The sequence below is a fragment of the Eleutherodactylus coqui genome, chromosome 2, assembly GCF_035609145.1.
Source record: "Eleutherodactylus coqui strain aEleCoq1 chromosome 2, aEleCoq1.hap1, whole genome shotgun sequence".
NCBI lineage: Eukaryota > Metazoa > Chordata > Amphibia > Anura > Eleutherodactylidae > Eleutherodactylus > Eleutherodactylus coqui.
Window position 1 is genome coordinate 173,039,740 of NC_089838.1, and position 21,050 is coordinate 173,060,789.

At 43.3% G+C, this 21,050-nt stretch overlaps 1 protein-coding gene across 1 annotated transcript in view; it reads left to right on the plus strand.

The window, feature by feature from the left end:
* Positions 1-21,050, plus strand: part of COG5 (component of oligomeric golgi complex 5) — a 299,093-nt gene that overhangs the window by 106,306 nt on the left and 171,737 nt on the right. The window contains exon 7 of the mRNA XM_066591926.1: positions 14,266-14,396. Within this exon, the coding sequence (XP_066448023.1) occupies positions 14,266-14,396 (131 nt within the window). The remainder of the gene's footprint in view (positions 1-14,265; positions 14,397-21,050) is intronic.

The window sequence follows — 21,050 nt, forward strand, 5'->3', positions numbered from 1 at the left end:
CTACAGAGCATTGTTAGAGTCAGGAAGATAAGCAGTGGTCTCCTCTCTTATAAGTATGTGACAGGAGCTGAGTGATCATCATCAGTAACTGTTCCAGGAGTTGCAGTTCCACATCTAAACATTTTCTGTGGTAGCGTCTATGTAAAAGCACAGATGGAGAAACTGAATGGAAATCTAAACTCAAGTAGATCTGAGCTGGTCAGAATTGGGATCACATGACCATCTGAGGAGAAAGAGACAAGGAGTTTAAGATGGAAAGGAATAACTAAGCAAGGTAACACTAGCTCACTTATATATACTGGGGAGAGGGGTTAGCTATATAATAAGTAAATAAGTTTTTTTTTCTCTGGAATGGCCATTTAAGCCGTCAAGGACATGGCCTATTTTGTTCATAAGCACGCTATGATTTTTGGCGGATTTTCATCTTCACCTTTCAACAGCCATAACTTTTTAATTTTACCGTCGACATGGCCATATGAGGGCTTGTTTTATCATGGCGAACTATAGTTTTTATTTTTGCCATTTTTGGGTAAATATACGTTATTGTAAAACTTTTTTATACATTTTTTTTATAGCAGGGAGAAAAAAAAACACATCAATTCTGCCATATTTTTTAAACAACATTAATCAAGCAACATAAATGACATGATACAGTTTTTCTGCAGGTCGTTACGATTACAACGATACCAAAAATCTTTTTATTTTTTTTAAATTTTTTTAGGTTTTTCCACTTTTCCACAACTAAAGCCCTTTTTAAAAAAATACTTTTTCTATATTGTTGCATTCAAAGTTTCATAACTTTTTTTATTTTTCTATAGACAGAGCTCTGTGAGGGCCTGTTTTTTGCGTGGCGAGCTGTAGCTTTTATAGGTACCATTTTGGGGTACGTATGGCTTTTATATATATTACACATATCACTTTTATTGCGTTTTTAAGAGGCAAAATGAAAAAACTAAGCATTTTGCCTCAGTTTTTTTTAGGGTTTTTGTTTACGGTTTTTGACGTGTGTTCAATTTATTGTAAGGTGAATACAACAATACCAAATATGTAGGGACCTTGTTCCATAGCTGCTATGGTAGCTATGAGACGGCATTTCAGGACTTCTGTACTGCAATTTTTTATAGTTTGTAATAGTGATCATAGGCAATGGCAAAGCAGGATGCCTGTATCTGTCATCCCGTTGCCATAACAGACTATCGGCCCTCCACGATTACATCACAGGTGTCCGATGATGTCACAGAGGGAGCGCGCTCCCTCTATGAGCCCTTTACATGCCGCTGTCTACATAGATGATGTACCTCCGCTGTTGCAGTGGGAGGCCGGCTATCAGTAACCGCTGGCTCCCACTGCAGGATGGCGCACGCTCAGTTTCTGATCACGTGCCATCCACATGACATACTGTTACGTCCTGCTGCATTAAGTACCAAACTGCCATGAGGTAACCTGTGGCGTTAAGGCGTTAATGAGGAAACGCATATATTGGAAAAAACAAAATAGGTAATACAAGGCAAACCTCCAAGGCTAGATCAGTAGCAGATGGAAGTAGAAGTCATCTTTTCTTTTTATTTATTTAAAGACCAGAGTAAAATGTGTTTTGGGGTTAGACCCCCTTCATCCTAATGCTAGGACAGGCTCAAAAGTCCTGATTCAGGTACAGCGGTACCAACTGGGTGTATTGGGAAGAGCACCATTGGGGGGGAGGGCAGGGGGGAGGCTATGTGCAATCCAGTCGGGCAGAGAAGCAAAGGACCCATGGTCTCATCCGATAGATTAGAGAGTGGCGGCAAGGCTTCATATATGATGGCATACGCCAACATTTTTTACACAGAATACTTTTTCAAATTGAGCCAACCAATAGGTTGTATAAAATTAGTTAAGTATCTGAAGAAGCACCAAATATATCATGAGCCGATAATAAATTTTGAGCATTTTCAAACTTACCCAGCCTAAATGTTAGCCAGGATTTTTAGCCTGGGTTCTTACACTCCGGAGCGAAAAACCGCGAGATTTCCGCCGGGAGAAGCGCTGCTTCACTTAGCCGCGGGTTTTGAAGCGGCCCGGCCGCTCGCTCTTCCGCTGTGGCCGGCGCTCCCATAGAGGAGAGCGCAGCCGCAGCGGAGAAGGAAAAGAATCAGCGTGCTGCGGCCAGCTAATCCGCGCCGCAGTGCCGGCTTTGCCGCGCCGTGTGGACGAGAAATCCGAGAAATCTCGTCCACATGGCTGGCTAATCCTGGGATTAGCGGCTGCAGGCGGATTTGCCGCGGCGAAATTCCGGACGGAATTTCCGCTGCAAATCCGCCCCGTGTGAACCCAGCCTTAAAAGTGGCCTAATGTGTTCTTTTTTAAAATGTGACTGTTTAGTTTTTAATTTTGAAAAATCAGGATTTCGGACAGACTTAGGCCTCCTGCACACAGTCGGATTTGCATTGTGGGTTCCGGAGCGAACGTCAGCCTCCAGATTCCACAGCAAATACCTTCCATAGCATGCTATAGAAAAGCGTTTTTTCCTGCCAACGAGTGAAAATCAATTGCGATTTTCTACTTGCGGGGAAAGAAATAGCAGCATGCTCTGTTCCTAGGTGGATTTTGTGCGGATGGCTTCCATTAAAGTCAATGGAAGCCGTCTGACCCGCGGACCTTCCGCAATCTTCATTGCGGAAAGGTTGTGGGATGCGTGTCATCAACTAGCGCCGCAGCATTGTCTGGACTGCGCATGTCCGCAGGCGCGCCGGCCGACATCCGCAATACAGATAAGAAGAATCCGGACAGGTATGCGGGAGTCACCAGCCGGGCACAGGGTCAGATCCTGCTGCGGGATCCCGCTTTCGGAATTTGACCCGGTCATGTGCAGGCGGCCTTAGACTTCATTCCTGTATTGTTTGTCTAGACAGTCTAGCAGGGTATATTTGCTTTATGGAAACTAAAATTAATGGGAGTCAGTTGTTGAAGTGTCACAAGTTAATTAAAGTCTTCAGGAAGTGATTGAGTACAGCCCGACCTCCTTCAGAGACCAGGAGGTGTCAAAAGAGCCTTATCTGTGTGTGTACTACTGTATATACATGCCTTCAGCAGTACAATAGACTACAATTATGATTTGACTCTCATTCTCCTAGTCTATACAGCAACACTGACAAGTAAGCTGCAGAAAACAGGAAGGGTCGGTCTATTGTGACTATTCTAGTGACCAGCGTCACTACAATATTTCAATATAGTTAAAATGAAAAAATAATCTTAAAGATGACTCAAATAATGTGATTTTTTTCCCCCCCAATACGTTCCCTTTAAAGGGAAGCTATCAACGGTTCCATGTTGCTCTAACCAGCATGAACTCCCAACAGACTCAACATGTTGCAGCATTTAAGAGAAAGCATACTTTAAAAAAGAGACCGGCACAAGAAGAAATATTTACTGGGTAGCGTCTCTCTCGGTTTTCCCTTTCCAGCTTAGGTTGATTTACAAGCTTCAACCTATATATAAGGAGGGGGACCTCTTAGATGATATAGGATCTAGGGAAAGTAAAACTTTGCTATGTCTCAGCTGAATTAACCATATTTCCCTTTTTCTACAATATATAACTTGAATGTCAGCCCATTCATGTATATTGTAGAGATTTTTTTTACAATCTCAACGGATTTAAAATTGTGTTTAAATGGTCACTGTTTGAACAATTTGAGCAACTATATGAAACCTTGTAATATATGTTTCTTTCTACACATATCAGGCTCCTATCCTCTTTTCACCTCCATACTAAACTGTTCACTCTGAAAATATGCTGTAATTCATCTTGGTAGATCAGATGGACTAACATTTTGCTGACAGATCATATTGCCCATAGAATTCTATGGAAAGGAGGAGTCAACTGTGATAGAAGCAGAGAGACCTACAAGTATACTCCTGGAAGTGATAGTGCTTTATTGTCTCATAGCTACTGGATTCACATCTACACTGTTCACTAACTCTCTATCAGTCTTCTATGCTGCTGCCGCTCTTCTGTACATAAAAGATAGAGATAGGAGAGCAGAATCTCCTTTTCTCTGTGTGTGCAGTGTATGGGAGACATCATAGCAACTAGTGTCCACCCAAGAGTTCTGGAAAAACAAAGAGTTGGTGATGGAAAATGCAGAAGGGAAATTTGTTAAACATACAGCCACATAATGGCCAGAAATATTGGAGCATTTTGGCTGCTCAATGCAACCAATCACAGCTGAGCTTTCATATTGTCAAAAACAGAGTAATAAGTGAAAGCTGTTCTAATTGGTTGCCATGGGCAACAAAGACAGTTTTTCTTTTATGTAGCTTCATAACTATGCCCCACAGTTCCTACTCATGTGCACACATATTCTAAAAAGTCACCTGAAATGACAGGAACGCTTCAAATGTTAATCTTCGTAACCTTCTTTATTAACCAACAAGCATTTTTTTATTTGGGGCGAATTAACACATTGGTTGTGTTAATATTTCTGTTCTGCTATGAAAATAAAATTGCTGCCAGATCTGCCAAAATGACAGAACCCAGTATCGGCTGATGGAACTCATTGACTATAATGGGTTCCCCTCTGCAACCCCCCGCCCCACAGCGCACCCAAGTACTTTTCACCCGAGTAGTGAAGTACTCGAAAATCGTGGTGCTCGATTGCGAAATCGCCCTTACCGAGTACGTTCGCTCATCTCTAGTGATAAACATAAACCATTTGATTCTGCCTATAGCAAGTAGTAATTGTGACACATACAAGATTGTTTAACTGCATAAAAAGTATTTTGACAAGTTTTCAGATTGTTGGTCTTGCAGATGGCAAGGATGGAGGGTCCTGAGCGGAGATCTCCAGGAGTCCTCTGTCTCCAGGCTATCCTCTGTACATTCAACCCAATGAGACTTTTCACAATTGTAGCTGAGATCAGTGCTATCCATTGGTTTAAGGGGGAGTGTGCTATCCTTGCTATAATACTTGCATCTAGAAAATGGGGCTCTGTGTCTTAAAAGGTATTTTACTGGAGTGCTGTCAAAATTAGACAACCAGCTTGAATTACTTGGCTGGTTATCAACTTTTGGTTGCTAAAACAGTGCAGAGCAACTGTTGTTTTAGTCCGTGTGATTGATCTTAATAGTCAAGCAGTAGAACTTGTTACAGTGATTTAGCCTGCCATTTTCATTATATTTTCTGTGAAACATAACAAATACTTAACTGCTTGCTATTTTTATAGAGTGTTAAGAGAGCCATTGATTCTAGAGTGTCAGCATGTTAACATGTCTTTAGTATTTTTCAGAAATTGGTAGGTTTAAAACCATCTCATTAGATATCTTAAGAAACACTTGCAGTAAGTGCTCATACAAAGCAGTCTTACTTTTGAATCAGTGTCATTATATGTGTAGAAACATTCGACACATGTGGTCTCTTGCCTGACTTACACAATAGAGTAAAAACCCTGTTTGATAACATAGCGTTACTGTAAAAATTACAGAAAAACAAATAGACGTTACTTAAAAAGATTCTGTCTTCAGATTCCTGCTGCCCGCACCACGGGCTCCTGTGAGGGTTTTATTCTGGAACACTGGGGCGTTTCAGAAGAATACACTTTGAAGTTTGATTCAGAGGCGAGCTCTGAGTCATGCGGCGGGCCGCACCAGCCTCTTCCCGCCTACGGTATGAAGACTGACTGTTCTCCCCCGTTTTAAGAGCTGCCGCTCTGCATACTGGGGGTGGGCGGAGGCCGGAGCGGTCTGCCCCTATGACTCAGTGCACGGCATTGAGTTACATGTCAAAGTGTATTTATTTCAAAATGTTGCAGTGTTTCGGAATAAAATACTCACGAGGGCAATAGGCTTCTCTGTCTCGGGTTCAGGCTCCCTCTGGTTAGGGTGGCATGAATCTGATGACAGAATCCCTTTATTTCTCCTACTCATTCTGACACAACATGATATCTTTTCTTACTGAAATATTTTCAAGGTATATGTTGAAGAACATGTAAAAATGAAGTATTAGTCTGATGTACATTACTTGAACCCTTTGTATACCAAAACGTTATTTATTTTACCTGCCACCATTTACTGACCCCAATCGCCAATTTTAGTTTGCGTTTAAAAAAGTGTTTGAGGCCCCTTAATAACTGCTTTTATGTTCTCTTAAAATATTTATGGTGGCCAAAAAGGTGTATTGGAGATTTGACTAATTCTTCGTCTATGTAAATGTTTGGGAATATTTTAGCCCCTTTTTATTAACTCAGAGGGATTGTCTGAGATAAAAAGGAAAACAACTACCCCATGGCAGAAAAACAAGCTTATACTCGCCTCTCTCGGCTCACCGCAGCTCCAGGTTTTCCCTGTATACCCTTCATCATCACAGGGAAGTCCCAAACATGTTGATGGCGGAACACATGGGGAGTTGGGAGAGGAGAGTATAAACGTATTTATTTTTTGCAATGTGACCTGTTTTTTTATTTTTTATTTTTATTCTTTTAAAACTTGTACAAAAAAGGACATATATTTGACATAGGGGCATATGGTTTCTGTAGAGCAGAATCAAGGGCCGGCTTATGCTGATTCTGTCTGTTAACTTATTAAAGGCTGCTGTCATTTCTGACAGTGGCATTTAAATGCATTGATCAGGATTTGAGGGTCTGGAACTACACCCGTTCCCTGCAATGAGATCATGATGTGTTGTTTGGTTGCCATAGCAGCCTGGGGCACGGCTTAATAGACCACCTGTCAGAAGATAGTGAAATGCAAAATTATGGTTTTTTGAATTATATTTTATGAGCAACCACATGATTGGAAGTTCAAGTCCTCTATGGAGACTAAAAATGTAAAAATGATTTTTAAAAGTTTTAATAATTATTATAAACAAAAAACAAAACATATTTGGTATCGCTGCATCCCTAGACATCTGATCTATCAAAGTAATGCATTATTTATTCTGCATGGTGAACTTCATCAGAAAAAAACTATACCATGCCAGAAAAAAATATAAAATACTAGAATTGCACTTTTTTGGTGCCTCCCGAGGAAAAAAAGCGATTTTAAAAAGTGTACTTCAAATTGGTATTAATGGAAACTACAGGATGTCCTCACAAATCTATGCCGATGGAAAAATTAAGGTATAGCTGTCAAAATATGGCTGCAGAAACAAAAATTTTTTATTTTTTGCAAATATATTATATTTTTTAAAAGTATTTAAAAAAAATATAAGTTTGATGTCGTTTGTAATTGTACTGAAAAAAATATCATGTCCTTTTCACTGTGAAAACAAACACCTCCCGACTTCCTTTCCATTTTACTCCATTTCAAAGTTTTAAAAAGCTTTTCAGTACATTATATGGTACGTTAAATAGTACCATTGAAAAATACAACTCGTCCTGCAAAACACAAGCTTTCAGACAAGTTGATGGATAAATAAAAGCATTATGAATTTCTGAAAGTGGGGAGAGAAAAACAGAAAAAAAGGTCTGTGTCCTAAAGGTGTTAAGGATCTTCTGCTGGTTGTTTCTTGATTTCAATTCTCCATAACATGTGGAGCACAAAAAGGTATTTTTAAAAAATCTCAAACTTAGTTTCAGTCTAAGGGCTTTTACCCACTAGCGTCTTTTTTTTTCACTGCAAGTTTGCTGCGTTCCCCCCCCCCCCCCCCCCCCCAAATGTCAATGGGACTTTCTAATGTTAAAAACGCAACGCACGAAAAATGCAAGTTTGTGTTTTTTGTGCGTTGTGTATTTAACATTAGAAAGTCCCATTGACATTTGGGAGAAAAATGCAGCGAACTCGCAGCGAAAAAAAAACCACAAGTGGGTAAAAGCCCTAAGGCCGGCTTCACGCGGCCGTGACGGGCTCCTCCGCGAAATTCCCGCACAGCGGAAGATAGCGTGAAAACGCTTCCCCGCCCACCGCCGCCGCGTCATGTGACACGCTGGCCACGTCACATGAGACACCCACCGCGTCACATGACGCGTCCGGCCGTGTCGTGACGCGTCTGATGCGTCATATGACGCGGTGGCGGTAGGCAGGGAAGCGTTTTCACACTATCTTCCGCTGTGCTACAGCGGAAGATAGCGTGAACAGACGGCTTCCATTGACTGCAATGGAAGCTGTCCGCGCGTACACCCGCGGCAAATAGAGCATGCCGCGGGTGAGGATGGGAGATTTCACGGTGCGGCATTCCGCACTGTGTGCCCTGAGCTATTAGGTTCAATAGAACCTAATAGCTGCGGGCAGCGCAGCGGATTTTCGCCGCGAATTACGCGGCGGAAATCCGTTCGTGGGAAGGAGGCCTAAGGCCTCATGTCCACGGGGAAAATCGGGCCCGCTACGGATTCTACATGTAGAATCTGCAGCGGGTCCCTCCTGCCCCGCGGACATGAGCGCTGAAAATACAAATAAATAAGAATTTACCTATCCGTAGCGGGCGGCGAAGCTCTGCTCTTCCTCACGGCCGGATCTTCTTTTTCGGCCGGCGGATGAATTCCACACGCCGGCGGCACGTCGCCGGCACGTCGTCGACGTGCCGCGCGCATGCGCCGGGCACATCCGCCGAGCCGAAGCGAGGGAGATGCGGCCGTGAGGAAGAGAAGAGCTTCGCGGCCCGCTGCGGGTGAGTAAATCCTTGAAATTCCTATTTTAGGTCTCCCGCGGATCCGGACGGCTTCCATAGGCTTCAATAGAAGCCCGCGGGAGCCGACCCCGCGGGAGACCCGCACGAAAATGGAGCATGGTCCAGATTTTTTCATGCTCCATTTTTTTTAAAATCCCTTTTATTGACGATCCGCGGGTATTTATCTACCCGCGGGTGGTCAATGCATCCCTATGGGATGCGGATCCGCGTGCGGGAGATCCGCTGCGGATCCTAAATCATATTTTGCCCATGGACATGAGCCCTTAAGCTGCTTCAAGAATCTTTCCGATTAGTTGGTTTGTAGACTTATTTCTTTGCAGCCAAATGCACCGCTTTCACTGCATCTTCTGGTCTCTGGTTCTGGAGGTGCCTGCTAGGGGAATAGGAAATGGCATTATATAACAAATGAATTGAGATCTAAACCTCTTTGACAGAATTCATTGTATCACAAGGGATTTTGAGTCATCCTTTCATCTGTAAATGTAAAAGCTAAAAGACATCCTGAAGTTGTTTTGTCATTTGATATTTCGACACTGCTGTTAACGTTGCCTTTTGGAATAAAACTCCTGATTAATCGTATTATCAAGCTTTGGTAACCACCCTCTGTCTGTCATATCACATAATACACTTGTTTGGTGGAGAATTACCCTTTTTTCATGGGGCCTCCAAACATGTGATATTGGAGCACCTTCATATCTGCACTCCCCCCCGCCTTACTCTGCTCTTCAGGCGCTGATTGATGGCTCTCTCCATGTGAGTCAACACCTTGATCTTTTTGTTAAACCATTTCTGAACAATTTTTGCGTGTGGCAGGGAGCATTATCCCGCTGAAAGAGGCACTGCCACGGTGTCATGTCAGAACGACACTGACTAGAATTTAACACTTTATTCACCAGTCTGTATCTAAAAGAAAGACACAGAGGGAGAAAGATGAGAAAATAAATTATCAGGAAGGAAAGAGGAGAAGGAGTGGGGATTAAAAGGGATATCTGCATAGGAGAGTGCCTCCCCTACCCTAGGTTCGTGTCCATATTGGCTCACCTACTCCAAGAATTCCTTGAACTCTGTCTCCAGGAAAAGGGACCATGCCATCCATTTCCCCAGCGGGTCCCCACGCTCTGGGTGATCTTCCACTATCAGTTCCTCCATGTGTCTCAGGTGACAAATTCTACTATCGTGGGGGCGCGAGTGTTAGTCAATGCCTGGGGATCACGGCTCTCGCTGCTGTAAGGAAGTAATGTACAAGGCCTTTTTTATGGTCGACAAGCTCTTAGGAATGATTGAGAGCAGTGCCAGTTGTTGTGTTTGGATGACCACCCCATGTGTCACCTTTTTGTACATGGAAAATACGCTGCTCCAGAAAGGCTTCTGGTCCGGACACTCCCACCAAATGTCCTCACCGCAGAGTTACATCGCCAGTGCTTGTCTGCAACTTCTGGGCATAAGTGATGGATTAGAACTGGACACCTATACCATCTGGAAAGAATTTTATAGTTTACGTTGTACTTTTTATATTAACTGGCTTCCCATTCCTTCACTGTCAGGAAGGCGTCGCTTGGCGCATTGAGCGGACGCATTTAAACTCATTTCTGCTTACAGTGCACACACACAGAAAACAGCATGTATGCATGTCCCTTGGAAACAGAATTAAGTCCGCTCAATGCACAGGATTGCAACCTGTCCACATATTCCTGGACAGTCCGTAAAAATAGGGCACTCACTTCCATTGTCTGTGAAATAGAATAGATTCGTTTGTGAATTTTTTGCAGCTGGTGGTACTTGAGCCGGTTAGTATGATTTGTAATTATCATTACTTTACAGTTCACAGTATGTGCCGGTCCATATCACTATCTGACCTACAGGCTTGTATCTGTATCATTCATAATAGTTTTCTAATGTGCCTGTAAAAATAAAATGCTGATTGTATGTCATTTGTGGATAAATTGTCCAGAAAAAATAAATAAATTTTCAGGTTGGCAACCCTGAACGGGAAGCTGGGCTAGTGTACTGAACTTAGCGGCCCCTGTCCCATTAGTACATTTACTTAGTTTCTGGTGCTTGTAGGACATGACTGGTTCGCTTTAAACTTACCACTCTCATCCAGAAAGTTCTTCACAGTGTTGCACTGCCCTATATCACTACCCTCATTTCTGGAAAGCATGGGTAAGTAGGTAGACATTCTGCTAATGATTTCAGCCTCATGTCTTCCATAATCTGAAACTCACAACTCCAAAACATTTTTCAAGTGGCACCAGTTCTCTGAAATGTACTACCACAGTCTTCTCCATTTACCCCTCTTCTACATTCTTCCTCAAAACCTGACCCCTTCATCCATCAGTAACCCCATTACTTTATGCATTCTCATGCACTTCATATCTGTACATGCTCATGCAACGTTACGTGTATTACCCTATTTGGTAATAGATGGCTGGACCATTGTACAGAAGAAACGCCCCTGTTTCCTCATAGTTCGTAAGCTCCAGCAAACAGGACTCTCTCCCCTGTAGTATGTAAGGACTGATTTTGTCTTTGTACCATCTGATCTGTAAAATACTGTGCAGTATGTTGCCACCATATAAAGATGATAATTATACTAGTATATAATGCTTACTGTGATGTCCCTATGTAATATAATTCTTGCAAGTCCCCTACAGCTGGCTGTGACTTTGAATGCAAGCAGGCTTCCTTTGTTCTAAAATAGGTGCTGCATTTTAATGTCAAATATTTACCATGAGGTTTATCCTTTCCTGATCTAACGTATCATTTTGTAATTACCAGCCTGAGTCTACTGTAACACATGAAACGGGCATTGCTGTTAGCAGATGGAGAGGCACATCCCTTTATAAATATTTGTTGACGTAGTTTTTTTCTGATTCATTGATTTCCTGACAAATAGTGTCAGTGAAGTAAGTGCTTCCTAAAGCGTGCTCCACAGTTCTAGTGGATCTTGTAATGGGATGGATAAAGCGCTTGCATTTTACTCTTCTGAGAATAAAATGTAACCAAAGATTGTTTTAGTGAGAAATGAAATGCTTACAGGACAGTGATTATGGTGGACAGCATTTATACCATCCTGATCGGCACGACATGGCTAACTAAAAATATAAGCGCATAGAATTCAAGCAATGTTTTATGCTTTTGTTACTTTTAGATGTTCATAGGGTTATTGAATTCTGAGTTAAATGCGCGCTGAATAATGGAGCTAAAATGACCAGGAAGTTATAAAAGATGCTAAATATATTGGATTGCCTTTTCTCCAACTGCTGTTTTTATTATGTAAGTTTTGGTTAAGACCCATTTAAACATGATTATCGCTCGAAAGCCATCTTTTGAGCGATAATTGTTGTGTCTAAACGTGCAGCCATCATGCACTATTAGTTCATCACTGACTTTTAGCAAGCTAAAAGTCAGCGATGACTCTTATCAGCGTCATGTTCTCAGCAGTATACCGCTGATACTGTTCTTTCAGCTGGTACCCCTCTCGGAGCTCTCAGCAATAGCTCCGAGAACAAAGCAGCTGTCAGCACTCCTGCTGTTCTCAGAGCTATCAGCGGGATCCCAGCTGATAGTTCAGAGAAAAAAGGAGCTGTATGCAGATGTTAGCGTTTCCGCTGTTTTCTGCATACAGCAGCTACCTTCATTTACACGCTAATAAACTCTTAAGTAGCTAATTAACTACTAAAGAGCTTATGCAAAGTGATCGCTCAAAACTGTCACTGAAGCTGCCGTTTGAGCGATTTTTGAATGATCATCTTTCCATGTAAATAGGCCCTCCATGCTTCCGTTATCTATTTTCTTTAATGCTGGCTGCTTTTTAGCTGTGTTGTGCTAAAACACATCTATCATCAGTAACTCGATCTTAGCTGCATTGACTTAAAGGCCTCATTCACCTGGACCTAATCTGTGTTGGCCCTCAGATTTTTGCAGCAGATTTGCATTTTAAAGCTCCAAGTCACGCTGTGCCGGCTTCTTCCCTCCCGCATCATGCAGACTGACAACGCTCTGCCCTTTTGTATATAGGGAAAGAGCTGTCACACTGCATGCAGTCGTAGGGATAGGGCGGCGTGGCCCACATCCGTGACTCGGAGCTCTGCATTTCGGCAAACTTCCTGAACTTGATGACAAAATCCCCTGATGAATTTAGTGCCGTTCAGTTGGTCTAACTCCATGTGATGTGGTGTTTGCGCAGTCACACATAAAAAAAAAGAAATGACATGTAAATATTCTTCCACAGCGTGGATTTCAATTCCACTCTGAACTATGCCATGGATCCCCATTCAATATAATGGGATGCTAAAACCGCCCATTCGGATGCGGCTTTTGGCACAGACTTTGCATACGCCGACCGCCATGAGAATGGGGCTTCTGGGTGAAATCCACCTTCTGTTCCATCTTTGGCTCCAAGTTACTGATCTGGCCCTCCTCCCTGCAGCTCTGCCTATTCAGTCTTGTGTAACCCCAGTGTTCAGCTGTAACTGCCCCGAAAGACATTCGGCTATGCTTTTTACCATTATGTGACAGTTGACAACCATGAATGGCCACTTGTGAAATATGTGAGTAGGCCGGGCCACAGTAGCAAGAGCTGCTCTTACAGAAAAAACAGCCCTTAGAAGTGACAATAAAACAAACATTGCAGAAAAGAATATCGTCATTTAATTAAGAAATCTACAGTGAACCAAATGAGCATCAGAAAAGGGGGGTGATCTCTGCAGTTCTGTTGTAACTGTTCTGTGAATGCTGAATGTGAATTTCCACAGTAAGGCCGGGCTTATACGAACGTCTTTGCCAGTGTGTGAGCACACAGCAAGTACACAATGACATGCATACTAGCTGTGTCGCCAATCTCTGTACACTATCTTGTCGTGTATGCATGCGCATTACGCTCCCAGATAGTGCATGCCGCAATTTTTTTTTTTTTTTTGTGTGGCTCATGTGAGCAGCATGATTAAAGTCTATGTAATTTTGCTAATACATATTAGGTGTGCAGAAACTGCGTGGGTCATGCAGTAAGCATACAGTTATGTGTGAGCTCTGCCTAAGAGAAATTAAGCTTGTTGATATGGTAACTTTTAATGGCTTTTTTTGTTAATCATTAAAAGTTATCCCATCTACAGACTTAAAGGGGTTGTACAGCCGTAATAAATTTATGTGAGCACTTCTGTTTGCTGATTACAATGCACTTTGTAATATACATTGTGCACTGTAAATTGGCGAAACAGAAGTTATATACCGGCTCCGGTCTGCGCGTGCGCCGGCTGCCCGGCAGCCGACATATCAAACAGCCGGAGCCGCGGAAGGAGGTGAGTGCCACGCTGCTCTCTGCAGACACTCGGGTCAGGTCCCGCTGTGAGAATTCTCGCAGCTCTATCCGACCCGGCCATCTGCAGGTGGCCTTACTCCTCCTTGAAATTTAGGAATAAATTAACAAATGGGCGTTAAATTACCTTTGTGAAAGAGTTATGTCCCAATACAGTCTGACAGTATCAGCACTAACAGAGGAACGGTACAATGTAGAGTTCTAAGCGAAGATGATCTAAAATTGTTACAGGCAATACCTTTTTTGTTTTTTAATTAAATCAGATATGTCTCCTTAAGAGTGGAATTTTCAGGAGTCTGTTATATTTGTAATATTACTTTAGCATATCAAACCTCTTCTGTTTTCTAGACTACCTTTCTCAAGGCGTGGACCTTTCAGGAATAGAAGTTATCGAGAACGATCTGCTTTTCATTGGTAGAGCGCGCCTTGAAGTTGAAAATCAAGCGAAGCGTCTGCTGGAGCAGGGGGTCGAGACCCAGGTATATAACCCTTTGCAGTGTGATTTGTATTTCTTTTCTATTCTTAACCCTTTAACGACCAGCCCATAGTGTTTTTACGTCCTCCCGAAGTGGGCTTTATTCTTTGAGGACGTAAAAACATGTGTCCTGCAAAGAATAAAGCCCCTCGGGCTCTGGACATGACAGCTCCATGCTGTCGGTGTCCGCAGGTAGCTGACAGCATGGAGCTGTCATCCCGGGCTGTTCGGACCCCCCCCCCCCCCGGCATTGCGATCGGCGCTATCCAATCGATAGCGCCGATCGCAAAAAAGTAAATAAAAGTGCAATAAAAGTTAAAGATTCAGCTGCTCTGATGGATCGGATCCATCGGAGCAGCTGAAATTACTCACCGAGGTCCGCGGCACAGCTCCACGCTGTCCCAATGCTTCGGGCCCCGTAGCCGTCCTTCTGCGCATGCGCACCAGGCGGCATTACGTCAGCCGCATGCGCAGAAGGCCCGGCGGTGCGGGAAATTTAAAATCTCCTGGCTCCCGGCTCCTGTAGGTAGCCGGGAGGCAGGAGATGTCAGCGGGGACCGCGATCGCCGTTATACAATGGATAACGGCGATCTCGGAAAAGTGAAAAAAAGTGTAAAAAAAGAAAAGTTTCACCTCCCCTCATGGATCGGATCCATGAGGGGAGGTGAAAATACTCACCTCAGGTCCGCCGATGTCCTCCGGCCAGTGTCGGGACCCCCCGCTGGCTTCTGCGATGTGCCGATGTGGCGCGCATGCGCAGAAGCCGGCGAGCCCGGCAAATTCAAAATCTCCCTGCACCCGGCTGTCACAGATAGCCGAGTGCAGGGAGATATGACTGGGGACCGCTGTATGCGGTTTCCAGTGATCTGACCACCGTTATCCATCAGTTAACGGTGATCATATAAAGTTAAAAAGTAAAAAAAAAAAAAAAAGTTAAAAAAAGTTTAAAAAGTTAAAGTTTCATCTCCCCTTACAGATCGTATCCGTAAGGGGGGGATGAAATTACGTACCCAAGGTCCCGGATTTGTTCCCTGGTGGGATGTTGATCTGTGGACCTTACCCCAGCTTCGGCGCATGCGCCCGTCAGCATGATGGCGGACGCATGCGCAAAAGTGAAAGATTGCCCAAGAAATTTAAAATCTCCCTGCTGCTGGCTACCAAAGGTAGCCAACAGCCTGGAGATGTCACGGGGAGCCGCGGTATGCGGTTACTGGTCATGTGATCGCCGTTATCCAATGCATAATGGCGATCACGTAAAAGTTCTTTAAAAAGTGGCAGTTTCATCTCCCCTCACCGATGCGATCGATGAGGGGAGATGAAACATCTTCTCTGAGGCTTCCGCATTTGAATCCATATGCGATTATCCTCCATGGATGCTGCCAGCTACTGGGTATGTGCCCGCCGGCAAAATGCCGGACACATTCGCAGGAGACGGGGAGCCCAGGAAATCTTAAATCTCCTTGCTCCCAGCGACCAACGGTTGCCGAGTGCCTGGAGCAGGGACCGGTGGCCTCATTGAGCGGTTCCCGGTCACGTGATAAAGTAGTGATCTAACATTAGGCCGGTCACACGTGACCGGAGAGGAATTACGGGTTCTGCATGCGCTTCATCAGCGGTAATCCACGGATCAATCGCATGCATTGGATTACACAATTCACCCCAATTAGCGGGTCAGAATTACGTAATCCACTCGCAGAAACAGAACACGGTATGCTATATTTTACTGCGAATATCCGCGACCTAGAGCCCATTGTGCTCTATGACCGTGGATATACCCGCAGCCCATATGCAAACACATTGTGTACGGGCTGCGGGTCCCCGGGTCATCTCTAAGCGACGGCACGGGAAATATAAACAAAAAAACGCCTGTGTGAGTAGGCTGTTATGTACATTACGCGGCCGTACGCAGGGTCACAGCCGGGCTCACAGCTGGGATCCGCTGCGGGCCTCCGCAAGCAGATTCCGCCTACGGCTTCGTGAGCCCGGCGTTATTCAGACCGCTACCTGTAATCCGTAATTTACAAGAAGCCCCGGGAACGCTCGCCTTCCTGCAGTTCCAGGAGCAGCTTGTTGAGCGCCTTCTCTGTGAGACCGCCGCACCGCAGCAAAATTAAAAAGCCTCACAGAGCGCCACTTTTTACACCCCATACCCGCCGCTGAGGTTACGAAATACCCCCCAAAATACATGAGAGGAGGGGGGGGATACCCGGTTTTCTTGCCCCATGTACCCATCCCAAGCAGCCTCCGTAATTACCCCTGTCTTCGGACATAAAACGCAGTTTATATTATTACCTTTATCTAATATTTAGGGAATGCCAAAAATTATTTTTAGGAAGTCAATTTTTTTTCTGTATAAGTGGGCAATGGGGCCTGGAATTTATTCAGTTCTGCCCTGAAATCCAGCGGGCATTCCCTCCATTATGGGCCTAGCCATGTGTCCTGTAAGTAGATTAGGGCCACAAGGGGTACCGTATATACCGGCGTATAAGGCGACGGGGCGTATAAGACGACCCCCCAACTGTCACCTTATACGCCGGTATTCAGTGGAGAAAAAAAATAAAATTTTATTACTCACCTCCCACGGCGTTCTGTCGCGCTCCGGCAGGATGTCGCTCGCTCCGGCAGGCTGTCGCTCGCTCCTCGTCCCCGCCGCAGCATAGCTTTCTGAATGTGGGGCTTGAAATCCCCGCTTCCAGAAAGCTAATACACACGCCGGCAGCCATGACATCATTGAATGGCTGTGATTGGCTAAAGCACACGTGGCTTCAGCCAATCACACTATTCAATGACATCATTGAATGGGTGTGATTGCTAACACGTGCGCCTTCAGCCAATCACAGCCATTCAATGATGTCATTGAATAGTGTGATTGGCTGAAGCCACGTGTGCTTTAGCCAATCACAGCCATTCAATGCTGTCATGGCTGCCGGCGTGTGTATTAGCTTTCTGGAAGCGGGGATTTCAAGCCCCGCATTCAGAAAGCTATGCTGCGGCGGGGACGAGGAGCGAGCGACAGCCTGCCGAGCGAGCGACATCCTGCCGGAGCGCGACAGAACGCCGTGGGAGGTGAGTAATAAAATTTTTTTTTTTTACACTTTTTTTTTTTTTGTATTACCGGCGCATAAGACGACCCCCGACTGCAGAGCAGATTTTTCGGGGTTCAAAAGTCGTCTTATACGCCGGTATATACGGTATGTTTTTGAACACGGGACAACAGGGGTATCCATTTTGGGGTGAACGTCTTCATTCCTATGTACACTGGGCAAAAAAAAAACAGTTTTTAAATTGACAAAATTGCCAAACAAATGAAAATCGTAATTTTTTCCTTTTGCTTTGCTTAGATTCATTCAAATACTTTGGGGTCAAAATATGCAGTACACCCCTAGGTGAATTTGCTAAGGGGTCTAGTTTTCAAAATGGGGTCATTTGTGGGGGTTCTCTATCATTTTGGCTGCTCAATGGCTCTACAAGTGGGCAATGGGGACTGGAATTTATTCTGTTGTACCCTGAAATCCAATGGGTGCTCCTTCCATTATAGGCCTAGCTATGTTTCCTTTAAGTAGATTAGGGCCACAATGGGTATGTTTCTGAACACGGGATAAACGGGGGTATCCATTTTGGGGTGAACGTCTTCATTCCTATGTACACTGTCCAAAAAAAACAGTTTTTAAATTGACACAATTGCCAAAAAAATGAAAATCATAATTTTTTCCTTCTGCTTGGCTTAGATTCATTCAAAAACTGTGAAGTCAAAAAAGTCATCATACCCCTAGATAAATTCGTTAGGGGGTCTACTTTTCAAAATGGGGTTACTTGTGGGGGTTCTCCATCGTTTTGGTCACTCAATGGCTCTACAAGTGGGCAATGGGGACTAAATCTCCTTCAAGCAAAATTTCTGTTCCGAAAGCCACCGGTTGCTCCTTTCATTTTGGGCCCCATTGTGCATATAGACGTAATACTAGGGCCACAATGGGTATGTTTCTGAGCACAGGACAAACGGGTATCCATTTTGGGGTGCAAGTCTTCATTCATATATGTGCGGTACAAAAAAAACTGCTTTTGAAATGACAGAATTACCAAAAAAATGAAAATCGTAATTTTTTTCCTTCGGCTTGGCTTAGATTCATTCAAAAACTGTGAAGTCAAAAAAGTCATCGTACCCCTAGATAAATTCGTTAAGGGGTCTACTTTTCAAAATGGGGTCACTTGTGGGCGTTCTCCATAGTTTTAGTCACTCAATGGCTCTACAAGTGTGCAATAGGGCCTAAATCTCCTTCAAGCAAAATTTCTGTTCCGAAAGCCACCGGTTGCTCCTTTCATTTTGGGCCCCATTGTGCATATAGGCGTAATACTAGGGCCACAATGGGTATGTTTCTGAGCACGGAACAAACAGGGGTATCCATTCTGGAGTGCAAATCGTAATTTTCATGTGCACTATAGAAAAAAGTCCTGTCTTTAAAATGACATATTTGCAAAAATATGAAATTTTAGTTTTTCTCTTCTAAATTGCATTGACTCCTAAAAAAAAACTGTGGGGTTAAAATACTTATGACACCCCTCAGTGAATACGTTAAAGGGTGTAGTTTTTAAAATGGGGTCACTTGTGGGGGTATCTATCATTTTGACTCCTATGAGCCTTTCCAATCTTGGATTGGTGTAGGAAAACAAAGTGTTCCTCAAAATGCTGAAAAGTAATGTTACATTTGTACGTCTCCTAAATGGTTAAAAAAAAAAAAAAAAAGTTTTTCCAATGTGCGCCCAAAATAAAGTAAACGGGTGGAAATATAAATCTTAGCAAAAATTTCTATATTATGTTTGCACATATTTGAGATATTGCAGTTGGAAATGTGAAAAAATGACGATTTTTTTCAAAGTTTTCCAATTTTGGCGCTTTTAATAAATAAACACAAATTCTATCGGTCTTTTTTTTCCACCTAAATGAAGTACAACATGTGGTGAAAAAAACAATGTCAGAATCGCTTGGATATGCAAAACCTTTCTGGTGTTTTTCCATGCTAAAGTGACACGTGTCAGATTTGCAAAATTTGGCCTGGTCATTAAGGCGCAAACAGGCTTGGTCACTAAGGGGTTAAACTACCATGTCATACTTTAGGAAATGCAGCGCATTTACCACCCGGAATTTCTGCAGTGCAAACCATGTCGATATTTAAAAAATCCAATCCACATGGTGCTTAAAAAAATCTGTACAAAGTCTGCAACAGAATTGACATGCGGTTCTGATTTTCAATTCTTAGCCTGTTGGTTCACACTCTGCCTGTTCATTACAGATTCCGCCTCCTCAAATAAGGAAGTGAATTTCTCACAGTTTCTGCACCAATTGGTGCAGATTTGCTGCTGATATTCTGCTACGGAAAATCTGCAGCAAATCCGCTATGTGGGAGCATACGCTCAGAGTTCTGAATGCTATTAAATATAGTCCTGCAACGTATATACCAATTATTACTGAAACATTACGTTAGGCTTACACTGACGATTTTGGTCAGTTCTACAATACAGGTATTTCTATCCTGCAATGAAGGGTCAAGGACAAAACTTGTGTGGACCATGATAGATCAAGCAATACCATAATGCCCAATAGTAATGAGGACCGTCGGAGATACCTATAAAAGAAAAGCAAAAGCCATTAGCAAAAGCATAAACCTCCCTGTGAATAAGGATGTGCCTATTCTCCTACTGCTCCCCAAGAATGACATCAGTAACTCCTTTTTCTTATAAACTGTATATTAATTAGCAATTTCCACAAAAAGATTATGCAAGACAAATCAAAATGCACCATAGACCATGTAAGTGTATCAATTGTCGATATTCTAATGAGATACAGGACTAGATTCAGGAACGGGGTCTATTTTGAAGGGATAGCCTAACTGTTATCTCTGAAAAGAGATTATTAATCTCTTCCCCAACTGCTGCTTGACGAAGAGCTTGCAAGAGATTTAACATTTGGCAAAGGAACCAAACTTGGGATGTGTTAGGGGCATAGATATTACATAACGCAATGGGTCGTCTGTGTGGAGAGTACCCTCAAGGTCTTGGGGATTAATCTTAAAGGAGAAGATTGTGACTGGGCAGTCACTTGACAACATACCAGCTACGTATTTGTTATGTGTAGTTGAATATACAGTGGGGAAGTTTCATAGTGGAGTTAAGGCCTTATATTTTAAGAGTAATACATCGAACCACCAGGGAATAAGTGAGCGAGTATAAACCTCATGTTACACTCGCCCAGATCAAATGTGACAAAGTATTGCGAACCAATGGGAGGCATCTGTTCGAGCGTACTCCACCAGGCTGTTACAACATCGGATTCATATAACTGTAGTAAAAATGGGGAAGAGTGGGTGACAAATAACCTAAAACGTACACAAAAGAATAATCGAAGAACAAAAGGCAGGTTGTTATACCCTACAGAGAGACAGTTGCCCCACTCTGATTTAGAAGGAGGACTTACAAACATCTAACTAACTGTGAGGGGAAAACATAGTTGGTACAACCCCAGAAGTCTGTAGGTTGACCAGGAACGAACATTATCAGAAAGTGCAAGAGGGGGGAAAAGTGGAAGTAATCCTCTAAAGCAATATCACCCACACCACAAAAGTATGAAAAAAGCAAAAAAATAAATAAATAGAAAGCCCATCTA